At 45.2% G+C, this 18,677-nt stretch overlaps 1 protein-coding gene across 1 annotated transcript in view; it reads right to left on the bottom strand.

Annotated features, from left to right (window-relative positions):
• Positions 1-18,677, bottom strand: part of HDAC4 (histone deacetylase 4) — a 340,220-nt gene that overhangs the window by 285,922 nt on the left and 35,621 nt on the right. The window contains exon 2 of the mRNA XM_008574155.1: positions 10,645-10,884. Coding sequence (XP_008572377.1) covers positions 10,645-10,666 — 22 coding nt within the window. The 5' untranslated portion in view covers positions 10,667-10,884. The remainder of the gene's footprint in view (positions 1-10,644; positions 10,885-18,677) is intronic.

Below are 18,677 nucleotides of genomic sequence, written 5' to 3'. Positions count from 1 at the left end.
CCCCCACCCCCAGCCCCTGCCTCAACCCGTTCCTTAGGCACAGCCCAAATATTTCAGACCTGGAAATTGTGAGAAAATGCTAAAATAATATTATCTCGAGCAATTTAAACAACTTAAGACCTAAATTGTTCTTTTCTTCTTGTAGATAGTACTGAAGTTTGAAATAATATCTCTCAAACTCCAGAGCAGAATTATCCCAGAGAATCACATGCACAGCCCAAGGCCCCCACAACCTCCTGGTAAAGGCACTAACAACACCATCTCCTTAGGGCAATTGTTGAGGCCGCATCCATGTGCACCAGTCCATCCAATCCACTCATAACAGGATCCATATTACTCCAAAAGAAATGAGAACATCTACAGACAAAAGAAACATCCCACCCCATGACTCTCAGGCATCAAGTCCTCCAGACCCACGGAGAGCTGAAGGAAACCCCAGCCAAGAACCAAGAAAGTCACGTCCATGTCTAGGCCAGGGCCTCTGGGCCTTATGACTTTTATCCTTAACAGAAGGGCTGGCCACTGAGCACGGATGTATCAGGATGGCACACGAAGAGGGTGGACACACAACAAAAAGAGTGGGATGTGCCCCCACCCCGGCCGCCTTCCTCTCCAGTACATGCAAGCTGGGGTTGTCCCTGCAGTGGCTCAGGGCACATGGTCACCCTGCTCTGGGCAATCACCTATCGCCTGCCTGGCGCTGCTGCTCCCTCAACCCAGGTTACCCCCAGTTCTTTCATGAACCTTGGCTGCACCATGCCAGTCACTGAAAGGCGATCTGTGCTACTCACCTGCAAGGGTGGGCACAGCCCCATGCCCTACCTTTTCACACCACTGTGAGAAACAGTGTTTTACAAAATGCTGCAAATGATTGGGAAATACCAGAAGGAAACCAAATCATAGGCAGCTGTAAAAACAGATAGACAATCTGACTATTCCCAAAGGCCTAGAGGGGCCCAGTGGAGATGGCCCAGCCAGCCACCCTGTTGGTGGATTTCCTAAAGGCTGGGCTACTTTGGATGGAAGAAGACCGCAGTGGGGTTTCCACACTCCAGGCAAGGCCCTCCATCCACACTGCTGCTCAGATATGCCAGCCATCAAACAGCCTGTGCTCCTTTTCCCGTTCTAACTGCCTATGAATAGCCCCCTCTCGAAAACAGTTTTCAGGGACAGTGACATCTACATCCACGTTTAGAAAAGAACCACCTTCCTAGACAGAAACATCTTCTCAAAGGCACAAGGCTCCCCACAATGAAGAATTAACCAATGAGGACATCCGTGCCCTGTACTCCTCAGCCCTGAGCACCTCCACCCTTGGGCAGGCATCTTGCCACCCGGGTCCTGAGGCTGCAAGAGCAAGGACAGGAGCCTGCTGGAGATGAAGGCCACTGAAGATGTGTTTCCCTTTGCAGCACCCACACCCTAGTCCCTGTCACTCAGAAAACTGGGCTCGCTGCCATTTAACTGGTGACTGCAACACCCATTAAATACCTCCAATGGGTAGCCTAACCTCCCAGCATCATAACCACCATTATTCTCAATGACTGAATTTTCTACACATACAAAGTTTTAGACACCACAGAAAATAACAGTCCTCATCTCTCTGGCTTATTACTAAAAGTTCCCAATAAAAACCTCCTTCTCATGTCTCCAGTTTCCCCTAGCACCTTTTCAAGTTTTCTAAAAACTCTTTTATCCACTAGGATCTAAGAAAGAAAAGATTAACCTGACTTCCTCCCCTTCCCTGACCCTTTCAATGAGACTAAAACAAAGCGGTGCTATGGAACCACACAAGAAGAGTGGTCCCTCAAGAAGGAAGACCATCATTACTCCTGCACAGCCACGTCGAGACCCTGCAGGTGCTCAGGCGATGAGAGCGCTGGGCGGGAGCCTCTACAAACCTGCAGCAAGCAGGTGTGCCTTCTGTGTGTTGGCCAGGATGGAAAGACCCATCAATCAGACCTACTTTGGAATAAATCAATGTGGATGCGAAAATGAGAAGCATCAAGAACCATGCATCACACTGTTCAATATCGGATAGAGAAGACTCACTGAACAAACCCTCACTCTTAACAGGTGTGAGGAGGCCAGGAAGGTTCTTAAGACAATCAGAAACCCTAAACGCACCACGAACAGATCCCATGATCTTCCTTGGAACTCCAGCAGCACTTCACAAATCCCACTGAATCAACAAGTCACTGAGAAACACAGCTGTAATAAAAGTCCAGTTTCTACAGAGGATTTCCTAGGAAAACTCACATATATTTAAAGAGGAATAAACGTGGCTATGAATGTAAACTAATCAAAATGGAACGTTTAGCTCTTCTAATGTAAGGTATTCTCTTGGCTGTAGCACCTGCTGTAGTCTGAATGTTGGTGCCCCCCCCCAATTCCTATGTTGGAACCTAATCCCCAGTGGGATAGTATTAAGAGGCAGGGTCTTTGGGAAGTAATTAAGTCTTTTATGAGGGCACTAATCCCACTCCCTTATAAAAGAGGCTTGAGAGAGCTCCCATGCCCCTTCCACCACATGAGGACACAGCAAGAAGGCATCACTTATGAAGCAGAGACTGAGTCCTCACAGACACTGAACCTGCCAGTGCCTTGATCTTGGACTTCCAGCCTCCACAACTGTGAGCAATAAATTTTTGTTGTTTATAAATTACCCAGTCCAAGGTATTTTGTTACAGGAGCCCAAACGAACTAAGACAGCACAACACCTAAATAACCATGCTAGAGGAAGTGATCTTCTTAAAAATGGCCTAAGAGTTTAAAGTTTAAAAAAAAACCCAAAACTGCCACCAATAACAAAACTTCCTTTGGTGAAGGGCTCTGAAGACCATGGCTCAGCAGCAGCAAATCCCCGACATCTACAGTGAATACTAAGTCAAAGGACTAATGCAAACCACATGAGGACACAACTGTATGCAGAAAACAAATCCTCCCTGTAGTGACCACTGAACAATGAACATCAAGACATGTAAACCAACTCTACATAATCCTTTGCGAATGCTATTTCCAATGGAACAAAAATACATTTAACTCATCTATATATTTTATTTTTAAAAATCACTTTTATTTTTATTTATTTATTTTTTATACAACAGTTTTATTTTTATTTTATTTTTGTGTGTGTGTGTCTTTTTCGTGACCGGTAAGGGGATCGCAACCCTTGGTGTGGTGTCGCCCGCACTGCGCTCAGCCAGTGAGCGCACCAGCCATTCCCATATAGGATCCGAACCTGCGGCGGGAGCGTCGCTGTGCTCCCAGCGCCGCACTCTCCCGAGTGCACCGCGGGGCTGGCCCTAAAAATCGCTTTTAAATAAGTTCTACAACTAACTTTCAAAAGGATACAGTACTCGTAGTAGTAAAAGTTAGAAAACGGCTATAATGTTGAAAACTGGTTTTCATGGTGAAATTCCAAAAGCCTAAAACTGCATCTCAGCATGGAATCTTCCCGTTCTGAGTCAGGATCGTCACATTCAACTAAAAGCAGCAAGAGAACACTGAGCAGAGATGAGGAGGCGTGGCAAGGGCTGAGGGAGACAAGGGAGCCTGGAGTCCAGTGGGAGCAAGGCCACTGCGGGACAGCCACGCTCATGATCCCAGCGCAGTCTCAGAGAGAGTCCACCTCAGCGTTCAAGGCTGTCCCTCATGAAGACAGGCATGTGCTCTGCTGAGAGAGGCAAACATGCACAGAACAAGATAAGGTCTCCTTTCAGCACACACCGCTTATCACTGCTTCTTAAAGGCCCATATGCCCACTGTCTTACTGATTAAGTGGCTAAAAGCAGACTGACTTAAAAACACAAAGCCAGTTATGATTCTAAAAAGTTTAGATATTTGTTATGACCCGAAGGTCACAGGTTCAGATCCCCAGACCGGCCAGCCACCAAAAAAAAAAAAAGCAGTTTAGTTATTTGCCTCCTTTGATTCCCCCCCCCCTTTTTTTAAAAAAAGCATATTCTCATAAAAAAAGCAAATAGCAGGCTGTTAAATGAAAAGTTTCAACCAAGATGTCCCAGATTAACTTGCTATGCCAGCTACCCAGTCAACTCCTTCAATCCCAGCTTTCTAAGGGCTGGCAAAGAGCTCAGAGAAAGTTCACAGAAACAGACACGGCACGCCGCGAGCCAGTGCGAAAGCCAGAGTTCCACGACACAACACCCACGCTCGGCGAAACCAACTGCAACCCAAAGCACAGGGCGCGCAAGAGGGCACAGGGCAAGGAGGAGCTGGACACGCTAACCCTGCTCCATTCCCGTCGGAGCCTGTGAACCGAAAGGCACACAGGGTCACAGCAACCCTCCCTGCATCCACCTCTCCTCCCACTGAACTGGGCCCAACCTCCCCCAGACCCTGCCTGGGCACGAGAGCTCCTGCCCTGCTTTTCAGACTCAGCTCACATGTCCTTCTGTGGGAAAGCCTCCTCACCACACACATCCTTGGGGGCTTCCATGGCACAACCCACACTGTGCCAAGGCGCCCTTGCTGGTGTGGAGCTCCATGCAAGTGGATAGGATCAATTCCTAACTAGGTCCAAAGGGCCAGTGTTCTGCCCGCAGAGAGCCACGTGTCCCTCAAGGGCAGATGACCGATTCTAGGACCACGCCGGCCGCGGACTTGCTGCCCAACCTCAGTCTAAGCACTTAACAACAGCAAACATTGGTTTCCCCATCCACAAAACAGGAATAATGATGTTCTAGCTCCCTTCACAGGGTTATCATGCAGCATAAATGACACGACTGAAACACAATCCGGAACAAACTTGCTGTTCATTTTGGTCTCTTAGAAGCACAGCAGGGTGTGACTTGCAGCAAGCAAGTAATCAATGTTGATTTATTACCATAATAAGTTTTAAATATGTATGGTTAAATAGAACCACATCTTCGACTGGAGCAGCTCCTGGCCTCGCACAGCCCGGCGTCTGAAGGCGGAGACGCATCTGCACACCTGTCGGTGTACGGCCTGCCTCCTCCACTGGGTGCCTCAATTACGGCCTTTCTGTTCCACCACCAAGCTCTACTCAATGGTTTCTAATGATTCTCATACCAGGTTTTCCATGTCAAATACATACGGGGAGAGTTCATTCTTAAATTTCAATATCATTAATCATCTAACATTCAGCATCTCAGAACTCAGAAATTTGCATTTCTACAATGGTGGCTTTGAAGAAAAGGACACAAATGCAAATGTGCCACAAACTGTATAGGAATTTTCAGAGAATTGCCAAAACAAACCATCAATGCTCCATTGACAGCGAGTTTTCAGAGCTCTTCATGACGACTGAGTATGTGTGATTTTTAAAAGACAAAACACAATTTGAGGATTTAAAAAAAAAGTAGGCTGAAAGATAAGTCCTTATGTCTAAATGATTTTCAGAACAAACCTTGACTGATTAAGATCCCAGATAATGATGGCATGGAGAATCCGGGACAGTGACAATTCGAGAGCTGCAAATGCTCCCATGCCGGGAGGACGCCCACTTCAGACAGGCTGCGCTGCAGCGTCAGACAACGCACTGGAGTATTTCTGAAACCTTTCCTTTAGAAAGCAGAAGTAAGCAGGATGTGGGGGTCCCCATACTCCTCTCAACGACTAAGGCATTTCTGCTATCCTTCTCCAAAATACCCGCATGTGATGCGGTATCAAAGGAACCACGTACTCTGCCTGGGGCTGGGGCTCCCTCTTGCTTTCCTCCCCAGAGTCCCCAGGCCTGCCCCTCCCTGGGCCTCTCCTGTGCCTGCACAAAAAGGTCCTGACGGGGCTCCTCTCCAGCTGTAGCCAGCTGCTCCCCACTCTTGTCTCCCCCTTGCCTGAGCTCTCCAGGACTCCTGTGGCCAGCTGCACCTGTGTGTGCCCCCACACCCCCTCCTGAGAGCCCAGCCAGGCCTCCTCCAAGCTGCCCTAAGCTCCCAGCTCTCCAGTCACTTCCTGCAGCCCAAAGCCTTGCTCAGGGTCTGCAGCTGCCAGTCACCAAACAGCTCAGAATTGATGTTTTTGTATTAATGGCAGGTCCACAAAATTCATTTTCTCCCCTCAAAATTGCAATATTTCTGAAACAGTCAGCCACAGCAGAGCAAAATTAAAATTCCATAAAAATGCTTATGAGATAATTCACATATTAAAATATAATAACCTTGATGGCCAAACTGGGTGAAATAAAACAAGAACAAATCCATGAAGAACAGAGCACGAAGACTGCAGGAACCCCAGACTCCCTGCTGAGGCCAGCCTGCGGGCAGAGAGCCTTCTCCTGGGAGACTTATGGGATTACAACTTTACAGCAGTTACAACTTTATGGTGGTGAGAAGAAATCAGATTACCCTAAACTCACTAGTCACTAAGTCATTGTTAACACAGACTTCTTAGCTGCTTTCATGGATGGAGAATTTCAGACTGAAAAGAATACTAAGAAACCATAGAATGGTCCGAATTTAAACACTCATCTTAAATTATACAAGTTCCTGCAAAACAGTTATTTTGCTTTTCACTAAACACTATCCATGCCTCTCACCAAGATTCAGGGAGAGATAGGGTGCTCGAATTACTTGATACTGGCCCTGCTCAACCAGTTTTCTGTCAACAGCATAATTTGGGTGACCACGAACATGTCCCAGCACATCCTTCACAGGGCTTCTTGAGATTTAGAAAGTTTCTCAGCAAGACTCTTGGGGCAGGGACATCCGAGAAAGGAAGATAAATTGCATGGAAAGGACAGGGTAGTGTTAAATGAGCAGCCAAGTGACAACGTTCGGTTTTCCTGTTGGCCAGCCAAGCTACCAGCATCCCAGGCACACTCTAACCTCCAGGGAAGGTGGGGAGAGCCAGCTGCTGGGGCAGTGGCCGGGGCATGAGACGTTGCCCATCCTGCCAGCAGGCCCACCGCGTGACTGCCCACCCCTCGTGTCACACGGAGGCTCACCTTCAGAGCAGAGGTGGCGCCCGGGCAAATGCACCCAGACCCAACTCGCACAGCACAGCAGGGAGAGGCTCGGAGCGCTGGGCTAGGTGAGAAGCTCAGAACCTCTTCTCAAAGAAGAGTTCCTCGAGGCTAAATCAATCCAGGCCCTCTCCTTGGGCTGCTCACATCGTTAGAAATAGTTCTTGAGAGCAATAAAATCCCAACAGTTCAGTGGCTTTTACGTCAGAGAAGCAGGGCCTGGCTCTGGCGAAGTTCAGAGAGAAGGGCAATAAAATCATAACGCATACCTCGCCCAGCACCAGAGGGAGTCTGAAAGCAAAACAGGGGCAGAAGAATTGCATGCATCTGATAAAAAGGGCACTTCATCATTAGGGCACAGCTCAATCACACTGCAAATGTGAGAGAGGGGCCCACCAGGGAGGGAGTGCCGTAACACACCGTGCCGGCCACCGGGGCAGGTGGAGAGGAGGTCGCCGAGGAGCAGCTGGGGACATGGACAGTGTGTGGAGTCCCTAACATGCCAAGACAGCAGCACTACTAGTCTCCCTGGCTTGAGTAAAGGAGGGAAAGAGCGGCTCCACGGCTCTGTCCAAAGGCATCTAGAAGTTTCCCGTTCAAGAGAGAAGATTGAATAACTGAGTATTGTTTCTCTTCCTCCCCCAAATTCACTCACATGACAAAATATAAATTAAGTTGTGAAAGGATTCATAGCAGGGCTTGACAGTGGCGAGTAGGTGCCTCAACTAACCAGAAGATTGGAGGGATTTCCTGGAAGCCATAAATCTGATGGGAGCATACTGACGACAACTCAGTCACTGGTGAGAGCTGTGCCTGGGCCAGGTGGTACCTTGCAGAGCACCCACAGACCCCAGGGCAGCCCGCCTCCCAGCCTGGAGCATGCTGGGACTGCAGGGCCATCATGTAATGTGTGGCAGCTTAGGCTGTATGGCTACCTTGCTGCAGCTCAGGGCAGAGGACTGGGAGGAAGGGCAGACCCCTCACGGAGACATGAGGGCTAGAGAGAGAAGCGAGAGTGCCCAGCAAGCTTCAAGCCCCAGCAAACAACAGAGATCCACGCAGACAGAAGGGAGAGATTCAGGCCCGCAGGGCACCCTGCCCTCATACGCTCTGGGCCAGCTTGGCCCTGTCTTCATGGCCTCAGAGCCCGAGAGGGACAGAGAATGGGGGGGTTGGCTGGTGAGGGCAATGCTCATACAACCTGACGCGAGGCGGCAGAACAGGCGCCAGCCCCAGCTGGAACAGGCCAGTGGTAAAAATAAACATCAACAGGTGAGATTCACCAAACAAAAGGCAAAGACTTTCAGGAGGAGAGAAGACAAAATCCAGCTCCCCACTGTTTATAGACATAAGCCTTAAAGAAAACGGTCTGGAAAGGTTAAAGATAAGTGGTTGGAGAACTATTTGCTAGCCAAAGGAAACCAAGGGCAGAAATATTTTTATGAAACAAAATAAACTTTTGGGCGAATAAACATTAAACAAAAAGAAATACATTGTATTTTTATAAGAGACCTGGGTCTACCTAAAGAACACTCAATTTTTAAGCATTTAAAAAAAAACCCGAAATGTGTAAAGGAAAAAAATGCTTAATAATGGAAAAAGTATTACAATCTTATAATCACAAGAGAAAAATTCACTTTGCCAGGCAAAAAAAAAAAAAAAAAAAAAAGAGTACAGCTAAACTGATTTAAATAACTCAAATGCGCTTATATACAGATAAAATACCATTTAGAAAAAGCCTAAATACACTCATATATATATACACACATATAAAATACATATGAATGACAGAACTTTAAATACAGTATTGATGTATACACGTAGACATACTTAGACCAAAAAATATCAGTAAGAGCACACTTTCTTTTCAAATGCCAGGCTAGCATGTTCAAGATTTGATTACGGCTACACCAGCATGTACAGGAATGTGCGCCCCCACTTAAATAGTAATGTAAACTTGCACCATCATTTCCCCTAGCAGGCTGGCAAAAATGAAACAATCTGCCCAGTGCTGGCCCAGGACAAATGAAGGAAAGTAGGTATCCCCATAAACTGAAATGAGGAAGGTCAGCAGAGACAAGGCTTCTGGAGCAATCTGACAATCACCCAAAGGTATTGCAAATGCACAGGGCCACTGACCCACTTCTACTTCTTGGAATTTGTCCAGTGGAGATATTGAGAGATGTGTATAAAATGTGCATATTGTTGTTTGATGCCAACTTGGAGCTGTTATAAATAGTGATGCAATCACATAAATATCTATTTACAAGCTATCAAAAAGAATGTTAGATTTATATATGTACTGACATCAAAAGATGCTCATAATACATTAAAGTGGAAAAAAGAACCCCACATACAGAATTACACTCTTTTCAAATGTTCACACTTAACACTGTATGTGTATACACAGGAAAATGACACTCCCACCTCAGCGGCAGCCTGCTGAGGAGGAGGAGGGAAAGTCCTGGGCACCACTCAATGTCTGCTTTAAACACTTCGATCCACAGTACTTAATTTTTCTTCCAGTGATCATAAACCATTTCCTTACATCAATCAATACATAAACAATTTAAATCAATAAAACTTTCATATCAAAATACAACTTGGAATCCTGCCCTCTGGAGGTTTCAGACAAAGCTCATCCCACCCAAAGGAAGGTGTGTGGGAATGTTCAAGGTCTAGTGACCCTAGACCCCGAGCTTCCACCTCCACTCTGCAGAGCCAAGCCTAGAGTCACAGCTAACCGAGACTCAAGACTCAGGTACCTCAAGCGTTTGTCCAGGTTGGCTGCCACCTCCATTCTCAGGTGTATGAAGGACAGATACTGACACCTAAGTGCCCCTAAAGGTGTCGGAAGTGGAAGGAGGCTGGGCAGCAGGCGGTGGTGGTTCTGTAGGAGGCCCATGCCTTTCTGGAAGGACAGGGGGAGGGTTCTTCAGGTTTGGGGGCAGGACTCTTCAGGTTTTATTACAGTGCATGCACTGTGACTTTCCAAGAATATAAGGTGTGAAGTCCTAAACAAATGTGTCCATAACACCCTTCTGAAGCTAAGAGCCCAACACTCTTGGTTTCCAATCCCATTCAGCCACTGCTTAGGAGCTTGGTGAGCTCAGTGACCTTAGGCAAGTTACCTCTTCCCTCCAGGTACGAGATTATCTAGGGCTATTGTGAAGACTAAATGCTTGTAAAATGCTTAGCCCAACACCTAATAAAAAGCACTCAAACACCAGGAGCAATCACCAAGGTCACCACCTATGGGTGCGAATCATGGGCTGCTTCCCAGAATCAGCACAGAGGTCCAGTTACAGAAGCACTCCCATCCCTCAAATCACCCCCCAATAAAAAACAAAGAAACTGGGTAAGAAATTAACCCTCCAAGTCACAAACTGACCTTTAAACATCACTCTTGCTAGAGAGCAACTCCTGGCATCAAAGAAACTTGCATGCCACTCAAGTCGGCATGTAGATCAAAGCCAAAGACTTTACTCCAAATCCCTAGCAGGTCTTTATGAGTTCTTCTTTCACTGAGATGAAGAACAAACAATCTACTTTGCACATGATACTGTCATAAACCAACAGTGACCATTACCAAGAAAAACAGAAATCTGAAATCCAGTAAGCAAGCTATAGTCACAAGTAATTGTATTTCTGCAAAGGAAAGCCTGACTGTTTGGCCAGAGAATGAAGGACCCAGGCCTTACCTGGATGGCTTTGGGAGCTCATTGCTAGCAGCGTCTACTCCTTTAAACAATTCAAAATGGCTCAAAATTTCCAAGTAAACGATAGCTACAAAGAGCTCCAAAATTCCACCAACACATTCAAGTATAGAAACGGAGAAGGCTGGATCACAACCGTGCAAACTCCAAGTCTCACTGACAACGTCTTGTAAACGCCGTGATCCAGGAAAGCAGAGGTCTTCTACTGGCTTTCAGAAGATGAGCCTGCATGGGTACAAAGAGAAGAGAGACTCTGGTTATGACACGAAGGCCCTTACCTGCAAAGCGCCACCTCAGTTGGGAAACAATGACTAAGTCTGTTACTCTCGCTTTTACAGGGACTGGTCAAACAAACTGTATGGAATCATTTCTACCAACACGAACCAGTTGGGATTTTTGTTGATGAATCACATGTTTGTATAAGAGTGCCTCTGCAGAGCAGGGCCTCTCAACCTCAGCACCACTAGCGTTTGGGGATGGGTATCTGGGAGAGGCTGTGCCATGCATTATAAGACATTTAGCAGCATCCCTGGCCTCTACCCACAAGATGCCAGGAGCGCCCCCGTCATGACAACCAAAAATGTCCCCAGAGAGTGCCAAATGTCCCCTGGGGGCCATAATCATCCCCCCCCGACAGAAAATCTCTGATCCAGAGGCACCATCCTTACTCCTTCCAGAAGTTTCCCCATCGTTAGGCTTTTGAGAGGATGCAGCAGACTATCCAACTAACGTAAATTTATTTACATTAATTTTAAAAAAAACATGAAGGAAAACTTTTTAAAAGAAAAGTCACTTTCCGCCCACTCCCACCACACGTTTTTCCGTTGTTGCACACTCCCATCCCGCCTGTGTCCACGGACATTCCTATTTACACAGCTGCAATCACAGAAGTTAGAAATTCAGCTCCCCTCACTTACTATTGTGCCTTAAATAGTTCCCTGTGTTTCTGTCTTCATGATTGCCATTTTCTCGGGCTTTTTTTTTTTTTTTTCTATTTTCTGATTATAAAATACATGCTCATCACAGAAAAGTGTTTAAAGGTCACCCATAATGCCATTGCACAGAGGCAAGCACTTGGTAATACATATCTCCTTGCTGTAGTTCTCTTTCCCATTTGCCCAGGCAAACTGCTAGCTATACAGTTGTCTATCCAACTCGCTTGCTGGTGTTACAGACATGCATTTTCCAATGTCATTAACAAGGCTTGGTGAACATCGTTTTGAAGGGCTGTTTCCTATTCCACTTGGATAGGCAGTGGCCCTGCACCCACTTCAGGAGGTCTGACAGCTTGCTGGCCTCAGGGCACTGCCTCCTAACCAGGAGACCAAAGGGCAGGGGGAGGTGACACCAGCTGAGCTCAGCACGTTCTCTCCCCAAGACTTGACTCTTCAATAGATCAGTCACTGAATAGGAGAGCCCCAAGGAGAAAAGCCCAATAATGCCAGCCACTTAGACTTCCTGACCAATCCTGGCTCAAGTGCTTTCTGAGGCTTCTGTGTTCATCTCTTCCTTTAAGAGTGTGACAAACTCCTTTTCTTGATTAAATTGGTCAAGAATTTCCCCCCCAACTTCTTATAATGGAAGAACTCCTATGAACCCTGACCAATTCAACATGTAAAGGATCACCCCCCTAAGCTTGGCTATTTAGGTGGTTTCCAATTTTACATTATTATCTACAACTCTGTGGTTAATATCCTTATGACTACTGTTCTGTGTCTGGTTATTTCTTATTATCTACAACTCTGTGGTTAATATCCTTATGACTACTGTTCTGTTTAGAAACACAGTGATTTATTTATCTTCAGGTTCAGAATTTTAGTTCATCTCTTGGTCAGAAAGAAATATCATTTTCCTGAAGAGAATGCAGATGGTTTATTTTGCAAACCCTTGCAAATCTCGGATGACCCTGTATCCTTTACACAAAAATCACATCTTGGCTGGGTATAAAAGTCTTGGATCACAAAGACTTGCCCCTCAAAATTTTTAGCTGTTGTCCACCTCAGCACTGCATGGGATTCTCAATCCAGCTTAACTGTAGTTCCTTTCCAGGTAAACTTTGGGGACTTTGATGCTGTTGTCATTTGTTTCCATCTGCATTCTGCTAGTATTTTTTTTTTCTTGAAATTAAAAAAAACATTGTCAGAAGATAATAGGTAAAGTCTCTTCATTTATTTTGCTCAAAATGTGACCCCTTTTTTTTTTTCCTTTTTGTCATTTTTCGTGACCGGTAACAGGATTGCAACCCTCAGTGTCGCGCCCGCACCGTGCTCAATCAGTGAGCGGACCGGTCTCTATATGGGATCCGAACCCTCGGCGGGAGCGCCGCCACACTCCCAAGCGCTGCACTCTACCAAGTGCGCCACTGGGCCGGCCCAAAATGTGACCCTTTCAATGCATATGGGTCTTCTTTCTGTTCAGGAAAATGCTCTTCAGTCACATCTCAGAGGATTGCTTTTGTTGAACTTGCTCTGGCTGCTTCAGAGATTCCTGTGCTCTTTGACTGGAACCTCTCCATCAGATCTGGCCTCTCTCACTGCCGACACATCTGCTGTTTATTCTGCACTCCCAGGCAGCCTCTCAAGTATGTTCTCCACATCACTGCTGCAATTTTCCACAATGTCAGTTTTATTCTTTACGGCTTCTAATACAGATTTTAATTAAGCCTCAACTCTTAATTCTCAACCTCTCCCCTTCACAACTCACTCCATTATCTTTTCTACTCAGCCTGGTCCCTCTTCGTGGCCTTCTGCTCCTGACTGTAGAGCTATGTCTTCTCCTAACCAAAGTCTTTTCAAAAAATGTTTTTCTGAATTAAAGTCATGTTTAGAGGTATATTCTTCTGCATTTCAGGATATTTCCCGCTTCCCCACATCCTGCAATACCTTTTTGACAGTCCCAAGGTGGGGATTATTTCTGTTTATTTATCCTCAAATAAGAACAGCTCTCATTTATACCTGAGGTGCGCCAAAAGGCTATGTGTGTTCACTCCCACAACATTCTGTGTCCACTTTAACATTGGTTAAAGATGCTTCTTGGAGCTAAAACTCTGGGGAGCTGCCATGCACGGCTCCTAGCCTAGCGTCCAGCAAATTCATCTACTGTAGTGCTGCCAGCTTCAGATGGACTATTCTCTCATCCCAAGTGCTGACTAAACAGAACACAGTAGTTTCTGCTATAACACAATATATATATATGTTCTGGAAGAAACTCACGTTCTGCAAAACTGTATACTAAAAATACCAGGGCTTATGAAAAAAAACAGTTGAAGTAGACTATTCAAAATTATGCAAGTTCATAGCCAGGGCACTAAAAAAATCAATAACTCTACTAAAAACACTATCATAGATTACGAAAAGACATGTTATATTCCTATTAAGTAAAAAGTCCAGTAAATAAAGAATTTTACTTTAAAAAAAGGTGACAACAGTTTGAAGGAAGAGGATAAAAGAATTGAAGCTTCTAAGTTACGGAATCAGGGACAACTTAACTACATCAATGATCTATCCAATTGTCTAAACATCCCTGAATAGCAGAGGTTGTCACGTTGGATAACAAAGCAAAACCCCACACTGCTAGAGTACAAAGGGGAATCATGTGAGGCAGGACTAAAAATGGTCTGGAGAGAGGACATCCAGCATGTTATAGGGTAAAATCAACCCTATCTAAGCACTAGAGACTTAACTACGTTGCTGCCTACAAGGAACCCATTTTAAGGATAAAAACATAAATAGATTATAAGTAAAGATGGAAAAACATATATCATGGAAATGCTAATCAAAAGAAAGCTATAATGATTATATTAAGATCAAAGTAATTAAAGAAAGAATATCATGAGGAATATAGACGGCCATTCCATAATGATAAAGGGGTCAGTTCATCAGGATGACATAAGAATCCTAAACATTTATGCACCTGATAAGAGCTTCATACTTGAAGCAAAAATTAACACAAGTGTAAAGAGAAATAGAAAAATCTGCCATTACAGTTGGAAATTTCAACACCCTGCTCTCAATAATTGTTAGAACAAGCAGACAGAAAATCAGTAAGAACAGAGCAACTTCAACAGCACTACCACCCAACATGACTGATAGGACATTTATAGAACACTCTATAAACAACAGCAGAATACACATTCTTCACATTCCTTTTTAACACACACAGAACATTTACCAAGATAGAACATCTTTTGGCCGTAAAACAAGTCTCAATAAATGTAAAAGGACTCAGGTCATACAAAGTATATTATCTGACTAAACTGAAATTAAATTAGAAAACAATGGAAAGATATTTGGAAAACCCCAAATATTTTTAAACTAAATAACACACTTCATGGGTCAAAAAACTTTAAACTCAGGTCATACAAAGTATATTATCTGACTAAACTGAAATTAAATTAGAAAACAATGGAAAACCCCAAATATTTTTAAACTAAATAACACACTTCATGGGTCAAAAAACTTTAAAATAGAAATCAGAAAGTGTTTTGAGGTAAACGAAAACACAACATGTCAAAATTTGCAATGCTTAGAAGGAAATTTATAGCACTTGCATGCCTATTTTAGAAAAGGCCTCAATTCAATGACCTTAGGTTTCACCTTAAGAAACTAGAAAAAGAACAAATTAAACCCAAAATAAGCAGGAAAAAGACAGTAATGAAGAGCAGAAATCAATGAAATATAAAAATCAATGACACTGAAAGGTGATTCTCTGATCAAGACAAATAGAGAACACTCAGCAACACGAAGAATGGAGAGACCACACACACACCACACAGACATCAGAAGGACAAGGCAATGTTGTGAACAACTTGATGCCAATGAATTTGGCAACCAGATGAATTAAACAAGTGCCATGAAAGACGCCCACTACCCAAGCTCAGCGTCTGTCTCATGGGCCCTGGAGTCACCAGTGGAGCCTGGCTGCCGCCCTTGCTGTCGCGGTGTTTGCCAAATGGTGAGATCAAACCTCCATTTCTTTTGCACTGATTGACTAGAATTCCACTGCGCAGGTGAGCTCTCACTTCTCCATCTTTCTATTTAGTGGAGCCTGGCTGCCGCCCTTGCTGTCGCGGTGTTTGCCAAATGGTGAGATCAAACCTCCCTTTCTTTTGCACTGATTGACTAGAATTCCACTGCGCAGGTGAGCTCTCACTTCTCCATCTTTCTATTCAATGATTTATTACATTAGAATGGACTCATGGACAATTATTTTATTCTGTGTATTATTAATCCAACACTATATTTATTTTGTTGCTTAAGCTTTGGCCACTGGGAGCTCCTTTAGGTCTGCTACCTGACAATCTGCCATTGCAATTTTTTTTTCCTCTGGAGCATGTACTTTCTGATTCTACAAGATGTCCCTGTCATGGCCCTGGAATCAATCACTATTCTAAGGAACCTTGATTCCTTTTTATGGAGGATTATGTTTAGACCCCAAGTTTTGGGAGCTGGATGTGCTCATTCACGCCAGATGCCGTGGCCAGGACCCCTCTCAGCAGACAGGATTTGTGCAAACTAACTCTCACATTCCTATTTCCATGCCTATCAGCTTACATTTAAAATTCATGATTTATACTAATACTTCCCCCTCCAATCCAACATAACAAGGTTTATTTTGATCTCCCCCTTCAGTGTTTTTAAATTATTTCCTCAACAATGAGAAACCTGGTTCCTACTACTTAGAATGTATTGACTTATTTGTTTGATCTAGCATAAACGTAAAGTAGTTTCAGAATTGCTAACACCAGCACATGAGAAATACATGCATGGCCAGACTAAGCATGCATATAGGATTCTGTCTGTCTTCAGCCTACAACACCCGGTCAAGACACTGTTTCCCAAAGGCACTCAGGTGCATCCCCCTCACTTCAGTAAGTAGGCTATGCATGTGTAACAGAGCTAGATTACTAACGCTGGTTACTAACTGTATTCCATTTTGGGTTCCCCCCACATCTTGGTTGGTTTTAACTGTGTGTTTATTTTTTGGATCAGTGAAGACTAAGAAATATAAATTTTTTAGGTTGAAAAATGTGTTTATATTGATATTTGCAATTTAAATTTCAGAGTGCACAGGGTTTTGATGTAAATTTATGTTGCTTAAGAAAAAAAAGCTTTTGTATAATGGAAATTTCAAACATATATAAAGCAAAGGAGTGGTACAATGAGCCCACAGCACCCAGCTTCAACAGCTATCAACATCCGGCCATTCTGCCTTCATCTGTATCTCCATTTACATACACTGAAATGCCCAGAGCTTAACTGCACAATTCTGAAAATGGGTACACCTCTGTAACCCTAGCACCATATGAGCTTTTGCTTACTTTTAAATGCATTGCCAAGCTGAGAAATACCTTTGGTATAGTTTATACAGGATGTAGTTCTGTTATGAACAAGAGAGGTTTTGAAATATTGCATCCTTCGTACTGGGGGAAGCAGAAGCCCACTGAAGGTTTCTGAGCAATACAGAGAGTTTGCAGGGGGACCATGTGGGACAGACCAAGAAGATGGCATCAACCTGGGTGGGGACCCCTTTCTAGAGCTGGTGGGTGGGGCCCAGGCCACTGAGAAGTGCTGTGAGAGCACTCCCTTCCACCTAGTCACACACCCAGCTTCCAGGGCTCCTTTTTGGCCAGAAATGGTCATTTCCTGGGGCCTTTCTCAGAGCCAGGTTGTACTGTGACCCCACGGCCTCCTGAGGGAAAGCCAGCGGGAGCTGGGATGAAGAGAAGCTGAAGACTGGGGGATCTGGAAAATAGCGGACCTGGAACTGGGTGGCTGAGGAACCCATTCTAGAACCTGATGTGCAGAACCTCAGTGCCCACATCCTGTGAGCCCTTCTTTCCAGAAGCAGGAGACTAGAACACAGAGTGCTCGAATCAAAGGAAGTGTGAACTTGGGCTCTCAAAGGTAGGCATGCCAGATCAAGGAGTTAGGGGCTCATGGTTGCCAGCAACAGAAATAAGACTCTGGATAATCTAGACAGAGGAACGTCCTAGAAAGAAACTGCACAGCTGGAGAACCAGCTGGAGGGATCCAGAGGCAGGAAATAATGGACACTCCCTTCAGAACACTCCATCCAAGATTCATGTCCTGATGGCTTAAGCTGAGGCACAACTCTGGACCAGGGGAGGGCAGGACACCTAGACTGACAGACTCACCAAAGTGAGCCCAACTGGAAAGCTGGTCATTCCCCAAAGGAAAACTGAAGTATTGTTACCAGAAGAAGGAAGAGGACAGGCAGACGAATGCCACACAGCCACAAGGGGACCTGGAGATCCCAGCCTCAAGGTGGGGAGACTAAGTCACTAGCAATTATGCTTAGTTAGGCTAAAAAAAGTGGCTTCCAGGCAGTTACAGACAGGGCTATTGAGGTCTTCCCAACTGTCCCAACTTCCTTCTGCATGCTTCCAACCTGTTTTGGCTCTACCTAGCTTTGCAGTGACACAGTTGCTGGCTTATCTGATTAATGTCCGCCTCCTGCACTTGGCTGTCAGGTCCGTAAGAGAAAACAGGGACACATCTACTCTTCACACGCCTGCACCCAGCTTGGGAAAGAGCACAGGACCAGGAGCTGGGAGACCTGTGCTCCGTCTGGCCCCAGCATCACTGCAATGAGCCGCGTGACCTTGGACCAGTCTCTGGTCCTCTCTGGGACTGTTCTCCACTGTAAAAGCATCAGGCTGTAGTAAACCAGCATTCCCTGGGGTGCTTGGGGAAAAGTCTCTGGGACCAAAGGCTTCTGGGAAATGCTAGGTTCCCAGCGTGGCTTAGAGACCATGCATACTAGCACAGGCAAGGCTAGTGAGGAAGTGGGCACTCCCCAGGCCCCCTTGCTGGACCCCATACTGTGCACACACACTCGCTGTCACCTGCTCAGAGAGACTGCTGCCGCCGCCCCCCACAGCAATCCCTGCCACCGACCTGCCACTCCTGTCCCCCGCTTTCCTGCCTTTCGAAGCTCTTTTCTTTTCTAATGCTGTGGTGGATGCTGACATTACTTATTTGTTTGTCCATTTTTTC

Source organism: Galeopterus variegatus, unplaced genomic scaffold (genome assembly GCF_000696425.1).
Source record: "Galeopterus variegatus unplaced genomic scaffold, G_variegatus-3.0.2 Scaffold1002, whole genome shotgun sequence".
Lineage (NCBI taxonomy): Eukaryota > Metazoa > Chordata > Mammalia > Dermoptera > Cynocephalidae > Galeopterus > Galeopterus variegatus.
Note: the sequence above shows the minus strand (reverse complement) of the source record. Positions and strands in the feature narration are given on the sequence as shown.